This window comes from Chiloscyllium punctatum, chromosome 1 (assembly GCF_047496795.1).
Source record: "Chiloscyllium punctatum isolate Juve2018m chromosome 1, sChiPun1.3, whole genome shotgun sequence".
NCBI lineage: Eukaryota > Metazoa > Chordata > Chondrichthyes > Orectolobiformes > Hemiscylliidae > Chiloscyllium > Chiloscyllium punctatum.
Window position 1 is genome coordinate 89,758,949 of NC_092739.1, and position 15,672 is coordinate 89,774,620.

General features: G+C 37.1%; 1 protein-coding gene across 4 annotated transcripts in view; it reads right to left on the minus strand.

Moving 5' to 3' along the window:
• The window catches only part of trappc13 (trafficking protein particle complex subunit 13), a 72,725-nt gene that overhangs the window by 14,475 nt on the left and 42,578 nt on the right, over positions 1-15,672 (minus strand). For 2 of the 4 annotated variants that reach the window (XM_072570536.1, XM_072570527.1), the window contains exons 7-9: positions 10,302-10,346; positions 6,567-6,584; positions 3,748-3,881 (exon numbers count right to left, since the gene is read on the minus strand). In XM_072570536.1, coding sequence (XP_072426637.1) covers positions 3,748-3,881; positions 6,567-6,584; positions 10,302-10,346 — 197 coding nt within the window. The remainder of the gene's footprint in view (positions 1-3,747; positions 3,882-6,566; positions 6,585-10,301; positions 10,347-15,672) is intronic. The other 2 variants (XM_072570551.1, XM_072570545.1) reach the window with 1 other exon arrangement.

Sequence of the window (15,672 nt, forward strand, 5' to 3'; positions counted from 1 at the left end):
GCTTTAATTAGAACAAGGTAACTACATCTCAAATGAAGAGGTTAAATGGTATATAAATTAATCAAGTTAAAACTCCTTGTCCAGGGAAATTGGGAACAGACAGCAGCCCTCTTCATGATGGAATACTAGCTCACCACAGCACTATTATTTGAACATTTTGAAGCTGCATTTTTGTCAAAATTATTAACAGTATACCAAGAGTTACAAGGAGAAGGCAGGAGAATAGAATTGAGAAACATATCAGCTATGAGCGAATGGCCTAATTCTGCTCCTACATCTTATGGAGAGTTCCCTAGAAGTGTTCAATCTGCATTCTTAAATTGGAGTATAACAGTATAATGTTGCAACCTCCAGTCCTCTGGCACTATACCTTCTCCTAACAATTTCAAAAATATGTCATAATGTTGCTACTATCTCTTTCCGAATTCTTTTAATCTGCAAACTCGCAATTTACCTGGTCAAGGAGTTTTAACCTCTAAGTTTGATTAACTTATATATCATTTAACATCTTTATTTGAAATGCAATTTATATTATTTTAATTAAAGCATCCTTTACACTCCTGTTCAACTGTTGAGATCTTCGTACTCACTCCAGTTTGCCTTCCAAAGCTCTCCTTTCATGTTTCCTTTATTTTAAGCTAATTTTATTTCTTTACATAATAATTTAAAGCCTTGCAAACTCCTAAAAATCTGGACTTAAAACTAAACAAATTAATTTAAATTATATGTTCAATTTTAAGAATTACAAGTCCAAATATTTTAAACAAAATAAATGTTAATTTCCTTCTCCCTTTATATTAAAAAAAAAGATGATTTGGGTCAAAGTGTCAATAGAACTCGTTGAGAAGTCTGGACTTCGGGTACTTTTCTCTGTTTGAAATGTCTCTGCTTTCAGTTACACGTAGATAAACTAGGATGTGGAATGACAACCCCATGTACAACACAGTATAACTACATGCAACAGTATAAAATTATAAGCTGCAGTCCAAGATTGTGAGCTAAAAAGTGTCAAATAGAAAGCACATAAGGACTATACACTTTGAACAAATTCAAGATTAAAACAAAGCATAGACTTGTCAAATTTCTACTGTATATCATTTCAGTTTGACAAATGACAGATCAATTACGAACCTCAAGAATAGTTGTCACTGCCGTGAATAGTAATTTGTAGAAACATCTATTAGTGATGATAAGGAACAGTGTGCCTATGTAAAAGACATCCATATACCAAACAATATGTAATTGTGGTTCAAAGGAGGGTCTGGACATATTTGTTGAGAATGTTGTGCTTCATATTTACTTTTTTTCCCATTTTTGGGATCTGGGTGTCATTGGGTAGGCAGCATTTATAGTCCATTAATTATTGCATTTTCTAATAGTACAAATATGAAAGATGCAAAAGTGTGTGGAAATCTTTAGCATCAAACACCAACCATTACAGCCAGGAATATTTGCAGCTGCTCATTAAATTTCATAGGATCTGAAGCTACTCAGTTCTGGTTGCCACATTACAGGAAATATGTGGAGGCTTCAGAGGGTGCAGGAGAGGTTTACCAGGATGCTGCTTGGCTTAAGGGTATGAGAGAGGCTAGAAAATCTTGGGTTGTTGCTTCTGGAAAGAGGAGGCTGAGAGGAGACTTGATACAAGTCTATTAAATTGAGATGTATAGATAGGGTTGACATTCAGAATTGAAATGTCTAATATTCTAATATTAGGAGGCAAGAGAGGAGAAGGTTAACATGAGAGGAGAAGGTTCAAAGGAGATGTGAGGGGCAAGTTTTTTTTTACACAGAGATCGGAAGAAGTTTAGAACATGGTGCCAGGAGTGGTGGAGGCCGATACAACAAGGGCGTTTAAGGGACTTTTAGAGAAGCGCATGAATATACAAGGAATGGAACAGATTAGTTTAATTTGATCTAAAGGGCCAGTTCCTGTTCTGTACTATGTTCTATGTACTCAATGAATCCAACAGAAAAGGCAATTCAAAAGAGAATATGCAGACTAGACTTCATTCTCACAGGTATGGAGGTCATAAATGCAAAAGGCACACACTCATAGCTAGTTGGCAGACTCTCTCAAGCAGGGCTTTGGGCTCAGCTCTACAACTTTTATAAACTGAAAATTTCAAGTTCACATAGTATCATGTTCACGATTTTAGACTTCATTATATAATACTTGATAAAGATCAAGACATTTATTCAAACATTTAAATGAAACTATACTGGAAGTTTCATATGTGTATGTGTTTACAGTCAATAATTATGCAATATTCCCCATACTATTATTGGCAGTATTGGGTCTAAAATAGAGAGCATTTCTTGACATTCTTATTTATACAGAATCTCTTCCTTCCACTGCAATCTGTCCCTTCCAAACAGAATATCAAAAGATAATTTTCTGCTGCAATTTGTCTTAACTGAAAAACATACCCAATAAGAGGGTTACTGCAGTTATCTGACACTAGCAATAGAAATTCTACTATATTCTAGAGTAAAGTAACATCACAGAATTAAGATTTGTAGTGATTAGTGATCCTAAAGCAAGGAAAATGTGTTGCCAAGGAAAATGCTTTTATAATTAAATGCACAGGACCATGAATGACACCTCTTTGAAGACAATTACAAATAACCATTGTTTGGAGAGGAATCATCCTGAACTTACCTAAGTTTCTTAAAGCCAGAAGAGTATTTTATCAGTCATTCAAATATAACTTGCAAGGGTTTTAAAGGCACTATTTTTTTCAAATATGAAAACCTCTTTATCACAGCAATGCAACTGAATAGCAAAGTTCGCCAGAGTGAACAGTTCACCAAGAGAAAGTATCAGCTAAGATCAAAACTGTCTTAGTAGACATTCAATTAGAAATTGAATCAGCTTTTCAATATTTTAAGTAGTTCTGATTTTAAAAGTGTCAAGCACCATAACTGAGAATCAGCAAATCAAGTCTACTGTATGGAGATGTTTGAGGATTAGATTAGATTAGATTAGATTACTTACAGTGTGGAAACAGGCCCTTCGGCCCAACAAGTCCACACCGCCCCGCCGAAGCGTAACCCACCCATACCCCTACATCTATATCTACCCCTTACCTAACACTACGGACAATTTAGCATGGCCAATTCACCTGACCTGCACATCTTTGGAGTGTGGGAGGAAACCGGAGCACCCGGAGGAAACCCACGCAGACACGGGGAGAACGTGCAAACTCCACACAGTCAGTCACCTGAGGCGGGAATTGAACCCGGGTCTCTGGCGCTGTGAGGCAACAGTGCTAACCACTGTTACAAGAATCTGAAAATCCCTTCCTTCCATCAAACCCACTCAAAAGAACTAAGAATGCTGAACTTAAGACACTATCCATAATCATGTAACATCAAGATACTCACATCATAATCTTTTGGCTACAAGTTCCAAAAAGAGGATCATGAACTTCAAGCTGTCTTAAAAATTCTCACACAACTCAAAGTTGAAACATCATGTTTCACTAGTTTTTAAATGTGCTGCACAGAGATTGCCTTCTAATTAGAAGGGAAAAACTGGTATACATGATAGTGCTTTTGCAAAAAGGGAACAATTATCAAAAAGTTAGTCAGGAAGGCAATCAAGAAATATTGGAAAAAAAGGGAGTTGAACACAGTAATTCAAATAATCATTTAACATAGACAGTAAAAGCTACATAAATAGGAAGATAATGTAAAAAAGCAATGTGATGGACCACAGCTGTGAATTTAATCCTTCATTCTTACCTACTCCCTCGTGTATTCACTGAATTCAATTCGGTTACGTTATACATTATGGATGGCTCGAGAGAAACCTTTTCCATGTACATTGGCGTACTTGTGATATTCTGTATCTGTGCTTCAAGAAAGACTTCATCTGTCTGAATGGGGGAAGAAAAATATCTTCTAAACAAAATCATACCAAATCATCTGAGAAATAACCTCAATATTACAATTAGTTCATGCCTCAGAATCACAGGACAGGAAATCAATAAAGGGAAGCAGAAGCATTGTTCCAAGAAACATCTTACTCATATCTATATTAGTTTATTAATGTAATTATTGCAATGGATTTGGGATAAATTTATTTAAGATTTTTAAAACATATTACAAATAATTAGGGTATTAAACATTAATTGGAGCTGACCATGAAAAATCCTTTTTGGAAAAAAGGGTCTTACTGATTGAATAATGCACAGTTACTTTCCCTTTTAACATAACCAATACAAATACTACATAAAATATGGTGGATGCAAACTAAGTTACTATAAACAAGAAGCAATAGATGAAGTGTATGAGGTGGCATTTATGCTAACAAAGGTTATTTAAGTCTAATTCTACTGCTTTGACAAAAGCAGCTGGCAGTATTTTTAATGAGATACACTGAATGTATGATGATTTATTAACCACCCAGGTTTTCTTTCTTAATGTGGGGACAAAAGGGAGCAAAGTAAAATTGCAGTGAAATCCTTTCTTGTTTTCTTAACAACTTAACCATAAACTTTCCCCACACCACGAACCTGCTGGTTTAGATTATGGCACAGGTTACCCAAATCAGAACAAGACTCAAAATCTTGCAAAGATTTTTTTATTACAATTGACAACCTTTAAAAATTATGAAATTCACCTTTTAATATTTGTTTCATATTGCTAACATATAGCAAATGTTTACTCTTTTGTGGACGTCAGAAGAGGGTACAGTGAGCAAGGGGATAAAAGTTATTTAGTGATTTATTCTTTGTTCTTTACACAAATGATGCATGTTGATTAATTAAAAACAAAAATAAAATGATTTTGCATTCTATTATTCTACAATGTAGATTGGTCATTTAAAAGGAACTTACAACTCTCACATTATGCAACCAACAACTATGAAATTGTTTATCTGTGCAACTGGGTACATTCTAATTAACATCCTATCCTATCACTGCATGCAAATCTGTGAAGTGAAACTAAAAGCTTAGATGAGATTTTCATAATGTTGGCAATGTAAGCAAAAGAATAAATGAGGTAAAACAATTAATTACACGGGCAATAGGGATATTAAACATTAAGCAAAATAAATGAAACCTTTACTATGTGCCTAATGGGTCTAGGTGGAAAGTTTAGTTACAATGGACAGAGTCATACATGGCCTAAACCAAGTGTCAACAATTATCCAGAGCAAGATGCAATTAAAAATCAGGAAAAGTATGGAAAGTACTAGAGGAAATTGAAAACATAATATGGAAGGGATGGAAATGCTAGTAGAAAGTGAGAATGGAGAAATGCGACAAGCAAAAAGATTAGCATGCAACATATATAAGAAATCCAAGAAGTTATCTCAGGAAGAAAAACTGGGCTTGTTCAGGTCCCAAAGCAATATCTTCATGTAGCAGCAGAGAATAGGGAAAATAAATTATACAATAGTTCAAATTTGCACTATTGAAAGTTGGTGTAGTAAAAGGTGGTGGAAGCTGATTCCATAAAAACTTTAAAGGATTTGGACAGATACTGGAGGATGAGAAACCTAATGTGTTATGGACACAAAGAGGGCATCTGGGACTAAGCTCACTTCAACTTCCACAGCCACCATAGATGTCAGCCTCCTTATAGAATTTGTTTCTATAATTCTAAAAAAATGTAACCATTGCTTTTGTAATTTAAATTACATTACTGTTCAAAAATGACTTATTAATTTGTATATTAAATGTAATCATTCCGCAGATGCAACAATTTGCTAAGTTATATTAGCCAGAGACTGTTCTGATGAAAGATCATTGACTTGAAACGTTAATCATGAACCATTCTGCACACTGGGGAGATGTGCCAAGTAGGCAGGTGGGACTAGTTTAGTTTGGGATTGGGATTGGCCAAAAGAGACTGTTTCCATCTATATGATTCTCTGACTCTATATGCTGCCTGATCCACTGTTTCCAGCATATTCACCTATCAGTTGTTGAGAAAAGGAACCCTTGCTGATTTTAGTCTGTTCCATTCAAATACTAGAACATATGCACGATGTCAATGACAATGTTGACAAAATTTCAGTGCTTACAGTGTTCCATTTTTGATTTTTATCCAAAACCATTAATGACAACTAGTTCCACCCAATATGTTCATCTCCCAACGTAACATTAACGTTAAAGATTTTAAAAATTTCACTTTGATGAAACATCTTCCAACAAATCCATTGCTCAAAACCCTTTACTTTTATGTTGTTTACCTTTTTACTCAACAGTTTTTTTTAAAGCAAGCTTGGATGATGGGATTAGTGACATAATGGAAAAGCATAAATTTGTTAAAATACAGTCAAGCCTTTGAAAACTTAACTTTTCAGATTTCAAGTGGTTATTTATTGGTTAACTTGAAGGCAATTCAGTAAAATGGACATTAAATGAACAAAATATAATTTGCAATCAGATTTTCAAAGTCGTCACTTTGTAGACAATCCATTTCAAATAAATTTCCAATTTGAACAATGCTTCTCCATTATCTTTCTGCAAATTTAGCCAGTGTTAATTACAGCCATTGTGATTATGTTGCAATTAAATCAAAACACAAAGTAGCAATAAATAAAAAATTACCACAGAACTGAGGTCACTCTAATAGGGGAAAAATTAAAAAAGCAAACATTATTAGAGAACAAAGGATCAAATGTTAAAGAAAAGGTAATCTACTTTACCTAAATATTTCATGAAAAGCTTAATCATCTTCTTCATTATGTTCCCAATATACTATCAGTATGGAAAAAAAGGGTCAAAGCAATCACCCATGAGTGAGACAAAATAAATAAATGTACATTCATCAGGCTAGCCTTTTCCAAAATAGTCCACGCAAAGACCAACCACTCTAGGGGACATAAAGCCAATTACAATACTTTTTAAAAAACTAATTTCAAAATACATCTAGAAATGGAAATAAAGAATTTGGATGAGTACTCTCTATTATATGTTGTGAAGGAGAGTATTTACTAAATTGTTTTTACCTCTGGAAAGTATAAGGAAGAAGATTTGCACAAATGTGCTATCAGATAAGTGTCACTGCTTCTCACAAAGACTTGGTTCAAATATTGAAAACTTCACAAATCACTGAAAATACTTGCATTTAAACCTTTTGCTTTGTTACATGTGTGTGTAAAAAAACTACAGAGTAAGGAACCCACTAATTTGATTCCTAATAATGAGTTACACAAGAATACAGTGAGTATTCCATTCAGCCACTCAGGCCAGTTCTGCTATTCATTTTGATCATGTGCAATCAGTATCTCATCACCATTTATCCACCGTTGATTCATATCCTTTAACATGATATATTTATCTTACCAGCATTCAGAGAACAATACAGGAGCAAACATTTTCATTATGTAACAGTAGTTTGGTCATATAGAACTTGATTATTGCTGAAAAGGGACACCTTGGTTGAAGCATTTCACCTTATACTCACCAGTATGATTCACAAGAAATATGAAAGTAAAGGGAAAACGACATTCACACAGTCTGAGTGTGAGTGCTGATTGGTTGGCAAGTCAACTCTGGTAGAACTATTGCCATAAAGAATGTACTAGTTAATAATAATTGCAAGTTATTTGCCAAGCTTTATTCAAATTTTAAAGCAGGCAGGACCTTGAAAAGTATGAAGTCTACTCGGTGCATAATTGTTTTCAAGAAAAGTACAATGAAAAGGCTAAGCTGCATATTCCTCTGCCAATTATTTATATTAATCCTAGACTTCGGTTACAAAGCAAAATTTGCAGACGACAAAACTTTTAAGTATTGTGAGCTGATAATGTTCAAGAGGACATAGATAGGGTGATAGGCTGTACAGTCAGAGGCAGACAAGATATAATGCAAAGATATATGTTGGTAAGAGGTGGATGTGCACAAATCTCTGAAGATGACATTTGTTGTCAGTACAGTTAAAAGATTTGCAGGGTTATGGGTTTTATAAATAGAGTCATAGAGTAGTAGTGCAAGGAAGTTAAGAACAAAACAGTATTTCAACCTCAACCTGGCCAATACAGGCAGCACACAATAAAGAAAGACGTGAAGGGTATAGAAAGCATATAATAGAATAAGCATATAATAAGCATAAAAAGATGGTTCCTGGGATGAGGGGCTTCAGTTATGAGAACAGATTTGAGAAGCTGGGACTGTTCCTCTGAAAGGATGGAAACTCGAGGTGTAACTTGTTAGATGTCTGAATAGGGTAAATAAAGAGAAACTACTCCCATTAGTATAGAGGTCATGAGTCAGAGAACACAAATTTAAGGCAATTGGTCAAAAAAATAACAATAAGCTTTCTTTTAAATGTAACAACCAATTAAGATTTGGAATACACTATCTAAGGGACTGGTGGAGGAGATTCAATTAAGGGAAAGACCAGGCAGAATTCACTAAATTACCTGGCTTAGAGGCAGGGTGGATTCAATAGATTCTATGGTCATCTTCAGTGCAATAACCATGCAAATATTCTAAATATTTAACTACATGCTTGCAAAATATACAGTTCATTGGAATGCAAGTTGCATTCATTTATAGTTCATGGTAAACTCAGCTGATTCCAAGATTTAAAAAGAATCAAAGACAATTTCTTGAATTTAGGCAAATCCGCCAACCAAGTAGCTTAGATACCAAGTAATCTGGTTGCTTTGCAGCTTGCATAAGTACATAAATTTGTGTGTACTTTCCATGCCTTCAAAACAAAATTTTTGCTCTGAGTTATAACCTAACAGCAGTTCTAATAAAAACTTTCAATAATACTAATGACTTCTTGAAAACAAAATATTATTGTTGTTTCTTTGTTGTTTCCACTAAAACTGTAGTCTTAGCATTAAAGTCAATATTTTTGTGATGCTTGCTAATACCTGTGGTTTGTTACAACTCACAGTCACCACATAGTGAAAATCAAGCCCTAGTGAGCAATCCAACAACCCAATGACTATTTCATCTTTCTACGCAATAACTTTGGTTTCCAAATCTCTAATAGTCTGATCTCAAAAGCTGTTGCAATGCTAAGGGATTGCAAGAACTTAACATCTAGCTTCAAATGCAAAAGCTATATATTTACAGGTTACTTTACCTAAATCTATCAGATTCAATGAATGGCAGATAGAATAAGGGTACAAAAAGTCAATTATTGAAAATTAAAAAGCATGTTGCATCCTGGAAAGACCTGGGATGGACGTAGGGCCTGGAACTTGGAGGTCAGAAAAGGGGAAGTGGTGGTAATATTTGAGAAGATGCAATTGCTTTGGAGACTTCAAAGGCAATTCCAACATTATGATCAAGAACAGCGAAGAGAAGTTTTTTTGAAGATAATATTGACAATGGGAAACTAACTTACAGTATAGCTATTCTACCTAGAGAAAGCGGAATGAGAGTGGATGACAAGAGAGAACTGTAGGTGTGGAAATCCTATCAGAATTTTGAAATGAGAGTGATGAAAGGAAGAAGATATAAGATGCAATAGGAAAAAGTGCTGGGTGAATAGTAGGAGGAAGTGTTGGTGAGAGCATGGAACAAGGGTCATTTGGGCAGTCAAAAATAGCACTGTCTGTCTTTAAGATGTGGGAGGACACAAATGTAAGTATAAAAGAATGGTTCCAATGATGAAGGGATTCAGCTACGAATAGATTTGCAAAGCTGAGGAAAACATGCAAGCTTCAGTCAACAAAAAAGATTGAAAGAAATTAAGAATTAAAATTATACTGGCAGGATGCGCAATATTTATTTCTCAGATTATATTTGATGAATTCAAAATTAATTTTGATTTGAGAAAGAAAAGCACAACCTATTTTCTCCTTCATTGTTAGCACAAATTTTAAATGGTGACTTAGAATGATTAGCATGCAGCACTAATTGTTAGAGGTGCAGCGTTCTACATCAAAACCAATAGCCATTGCTTTGAATCCTCCATTTAATCTACTTAATACAGCTACCTATTATTGGAATGCTGATATACTGTAGCAAACAAGGAACAAATATGTTGAAAGAGCAGATTTTAGTGCAAACAAAAATAGCTAGATTATTCAGTGTACTGCAAATTTGGCTCTTCCAGTTATAGAAGGTTCATAGTCTACAGGCCAGATCAACTCCTCAAAAAAAAATTACAAAAGATTCCTTTAAAAAATGCAAAAGAATTGCCTTATCTGAACAGCACATTGTAGAAAAAAAACAAGCACCTTGTATGACTATGCAAGTTACCAGCAACAGCATAATAAACAGATCTCAATATACCTTTAAAATAAAGCACAAGTATGGAATGAACTCAAGTCAATTTGGAATCCTTGGTACAATGGGGCAATTTAATCATATACTTACTTCAGCATTGTAGAACTTGGTCTTTACGTCGAGTGGTTTAAGGACCTGTGTGAACAGAGAATGCAAGCTGAAGGCAGTTTTCTCAACTAGATTATCCATCAGGACTGTTAACGTAAGATGCCATCTCAGAAGCAAAGAGTCCGTTAACACTAGTTTGTTGAAAGTAAAGCCTATGTAAAACTGATCAACGGTAGAGAATATACAAAAGATTATTAGATAAAATACAAAGTGTTCACTTCTACAAATGAAAGCCTGTTCATTTCATAAAATGTTCAGTCATGTGGCTTTGAAGACTTTTAAAAACAAAATCTTGTCAAAGAAAATGTTACAGATTTATAAGCTTAATGCCGAGCATTCTGATTTAGCTATCAGCTTGTGTTAAAATTCTGGACCAATCTGCTAATTTCACAACAGCCTCTGACCAGAAGATGTCAAATACCTTTCCCTTTAGACTAATATTCATTGTTGGTGTTGTTCAAAGATTGAAAATACAGAACGAAGCACAGAACCATTGCTCTAATTGAACAGTAAAGGTATTACCCACTAATAGATTAACACAACATAATCCCCGATTTATATTATCTCAGTTGTGGCAGTCTGCCATTTGTTTCTCGCAACCTATCTGGATACTGGAAGAAAGAAATGCAAGCAATCATCGCTTTACTATGCATTACTCTATCAAGTCCTATAACAGCACCAATATTTTTCAATTTTCTGTCATTTTAAATGCTTCAAAGTTCACATCAATTCACATAAATAAATAATTAGAATACACCCAAAGAATTTAAGTTATAATTTTAAACAAGGTTTATGAAATTCAAAGCACCTCAGTCATGTACATCAGAACCAGACATAGCACAGACCCCAACTGAATGTTTGAACTTTTCTAAAAGCTATGACTGCAATGTCATTGCTGTAAAATAATGTTACATTCTAATTGAACAATCAATTCTTCTATAACATGATGGTTGCGATCTTGTGCAACCCCGCATTACTGCACTTTAGAAACAGCACTTAGTGTCGGCAATATAATTGCGTTACAGCCAACACATTTTAAAAGTCTGCGCTTTAGAAACGGTGTCTCCACTTTGTCAATTGTGTTACAACAAATTTGCATTAACAAAATGCACATTATATCAGAACAACCTGTATCCTTTTAAAATTACTCATTAAATGTAACCCATGTATCCACAAATGGCAATTAAGTCCTCCTTTTCTAAAGCCAATCCCTCAGAATGGTTGTCACGTGTGGGGCAGATGGTGCGTGAAGGGTTGAGTAACTGGATTGCTTCAAGCTTTGTGCACTGCCTTTAATGCCTCAAAACAGGGACTGCTTCAAGTCAGTGAGTACAGTTGACATCCTAGGGATGTTCTCAAAATACCCCTGAAGTTATTCACTGTCCTCGGAAGTCTCCTGTTGTAACTGAGTTCCAAGTAGAGTCTAGTGTCAGACCTATAAACTACATGCCAATCCTGGGGAGCAGGTTTTCAGGGATCTTCACTGTGAAGCAAATTCAAGAAAAATACAGGGAAAATAGCACAAACTGCTACACTTTTTTTGACCTTAAGAAAGCCTTTGATTCTCTCAACTGTGAAGTCTTATGGAAGACACTATTCAATTTTGGTTACCCTCATAAATTTGGCACCATCTTCAATCTGCTCCACAATGACATGCAAACTGTGATTCTCACCAATGGAGTCACTAGAAACCTTCTCAGTGAAGCCTGGGCTGTGTCATTGCAGCAACACTTCGCTCCATTTTCCTCACTGCAATATTGTAATTCACCTCCAAACTACCCACAGATGTGAAGATAATTTGCAGAAGTGAAAATTATGCTGCCTTCACTCCAAAAGCTCTTCAACCTCAGTTACAGAGCTTCATCATGCAAATGGCATTTATGCATACGATCACCCACAAACTTGGTTCCAGTCAGTTTCAACACCTTCTCCAAAGAATTTGGGAAAATAAACCTTTCACTGAACACCTGGAAATCTATGGTTCCCTTCTAAACAGTTTCAATGCACAAAACTTTGATTAAGATCAATGGCAGGATCCTGGAAAATGTGGAGAAAGTGAGGACTGCAGATGCTGGAGACCAGAGTTGAACAATGTGGTGCTGGAAAAACACAGCAGGCCAGGCAGCATCCGAGGAGCAGGAGAACCGACGTTTCAGGCATAAGCCCTTCTTCAGGAGTGAGGCTGGTGTGCCAAGCGGGCTGAGATAAAGGGTAGGGGGAAGGGAATTTGGGGGAGGGGTGCTGGGAATAAGATAGGTGGAAGGAGGTGAGGGTGAGGGTGATAGGCAGAAGAGGGGGTGGGGGTGGAGAGGTCGGGAAGAAGATTGCAGGTCAAGAGGGTGGTGCTGAATCCGGGGGTTGGGACTGAGATAAAGGTGGGGGGAGGGGAAATGAGGAAGCTGGAGAAATCTACATTCATTCCATAATTTTCCATTTCCTGTAACTTTGGAGCCTTTGCTTGATAAAAATGAAATTCATTGTTGCTTCCAATTTACTAGGTCACTTAAGAAAATACTTGAGGTAATTATGTATTACTGCAAGATTAACAGGCAATTTAAAGTAATTAGGAACCCAGATACTAAGGAGTAGCCTTGTGTCATCTCCACAACCCAGTGTACTTGCTGCACGTTTCTCTTGGGTAACATGTGGATGTGTTCAGAGAAATACATGAGATATAGTTTGTTCAGAACTTACTCGGACTTTTATATTTCTTTCAGAACTATGGTTCAATTTCGGCAGGCTTTGTTAATTACTGCTCTGCATTGGTTGGTGGTTACCATGGAGTCTGCAGAGGTGCATAAGTCCATTTCAGCCTTAATACCTTCAAATTGGGTTTATATCAGTTGTTTATGAGGTGGGCCAGACCTTCAGCTATCCAGATGGCTGGACAACAGAGGTACCATGGAAGATGTGCACTGGCACCAGTGTTCCAGCTAAGTTCCTTTTCTTCTGCATGGATCTCCAAGACCAGCGAGTGGCAGAGACTTCAGGAACTGGAAATTAATGCATCCGCGCATCCAACCCTGCACATGGACCTTCGAAGCAGCTGTAGGTGATGCAGCCATGCAACTTAGAGGGATTATTGATTGGTCCATGCAGACACTCTGACACACTAACTAAACAATAATTGCTAAAAAACATAAAACTTTGGACCCTGCTGCCCAGGGCGGATCTCACCTAATTGCCCATACCCCTACTCCAAACACTATCCACACCAACGGCCACAGTACACAAAACCAACCTCTCCATTTAGACCCACGCTTAATGCCCCCCCAAACCACTGTGAGATGTGAAGGCTCAGTTAGGGCGCTTGAGGGTTACAAGGTAGCCAGGAAAGACCTAAAGAGAGAGCTCAGAAGAGCCAGAAGGAGACATGAGAAGTTGTTGGTGGATAGGATCAGGGTAAACCCTAAGGCTTTCTATAGGTATTTAAGGAATAAAAGAATGACAACAGTAAGATTAGGACCAATCAAGGATAGCAGTGGGAAGTTGTGTGTGGAGTCAGAGGAGATAGGGGAAGCACTAAATGAATATTTTTCAACAGTATTCACTCCAGAAAACAACAACGTTGTTGAGGAGAATATTGAGATACAGGCTACTAGACTAGGTGTGATTGAGGTTCACAAGGAAGAGGTATTAGAAATCCTGAAGTGTGAAAATATACAAGTCCCCTGGGCCGGATGGGATTTATCCTAGGATCATCTGGGAAGCCAGGGAGGAGATTGCCGAGCCTTTGGCATTGATTTTTAAATCATCATTGTCTACAGGAATAGTGCCAGAAGACCGGAGGACAGCAAATGTGGTTCCCCTGTTTAAGAAGGGGAGTAGAGCCAACCCTGGTAATTATAGACCAATGAGCCTGTTGGCAAAGTGTTGGAAATGGTTATAAGAGATAGGATTTATAATCATCTAGAAAATAATAATTTGCTTAGGGATAGTCAGCACTGTTTTGTGAAGGGTAGGTCGTGCCTCACAAACCTTATTGAGTTCTTTGAGAAGGTGACCAAACAGGTAGATGAGAATAAATCAGTTGATGTGGTGTATATGGATTTCAGCAAGGCGTTCGATAAGGTTTCCCAAAGTAGGCTATTGTACAAAATGTGGAGGAATGGGATTGTGGGAGATATAGCAGTTTGGATCAGTAATTGGCTTGCTGAAAGAAGACAGAGGGTGGTGGTTGATGGTAAATGTTCATCCTGGAGTCCAGTTACCAGTGGTGTACCGCAAGGGTCAGTGTTGGGTTCACTGCTGTTTGTCATTTTTATAAACAACCTGGATGAGGGCATAGAAGGGTGGGTTAGTAAATTTGCAGACGACACTAAGGTCGGTGGAGTTGTGGATAGTGACGAAGGATGTTGTAGGTTACAGAGAGACATAGGTAAGCTGCAGAGCTGGGCTGAGTGGTGGCAAATGGAGTTTAATGCGTACAAGTGTGAGGTGATTCACTTTGGTCGGAGTAACCAGAATGCAAAGTACTGAGCTAATGGTAAGATTCTTGGTAGTGTAGATGAGCAGAGAGATCTTGGTGTCCAGGTACACAGATCCTTGAAAGTTGCCATCCAGGTTGACAGGGTTGTTAAGAAGGCATACAATGTTTTAGCTTTTATTAATAGAGGGATCAAGTTCCAGAACCATGAGGTTATGCTACAGCTGTACAAAACTCTGGTGCGGCCGCACTTGTGTACAGTTCTGGTCGCAACATTATAAGAAGGATGTGAAAGCTTTGGAAAGGGTGCAGAGGAGATTTACTAGGTATGGAGGGAAGGCCTTACGAGGAAAGGCCGAGGGACTTGAGGCTGTTTCTGTTAGAGAGAAGAAGGTTGAGAGGTGACTTAATAGAGACATATAAGATAATCAGAGGGTTAGATAGGGTGGACAGGGAGAGCCTTTTTCCAAGAATGGTGACGGCGAGCACAAGGGGGGGGGGCGTAGCTTTAAATTGACAGGTGATAGATATAGGACAGATGTCAGAGGTAGTTTCTTTAAGCAGAGAGTAGCAAGGGTATGGAATGCTTTGCCTACAACGGTAGTAGATTCGCCAACTTTATGTACATTTAAGTCGTGATTAGACAAGCATATGGACGTACATGGAATAGTATAGGTTAGATGGGCTTCAAATTGGTATGACAGGTCGGCGCAACATCGAGGGCCGAAGGGCCTGTACTGCGCTGTAATGTTCTATGTTCTATGACCTACCCTATCCTCTCACCAATTAGCTGGTACTCTAACTCTTCTACTGCCAGTCTACCAATCTGTCACCCTACTTGCGTGAAAGTCTACCATCAACACCAACCTGCTAACCTACTCCCTCATTAATATGCAGCATTGCAGACAGCTTTAACAAGTAAACAAA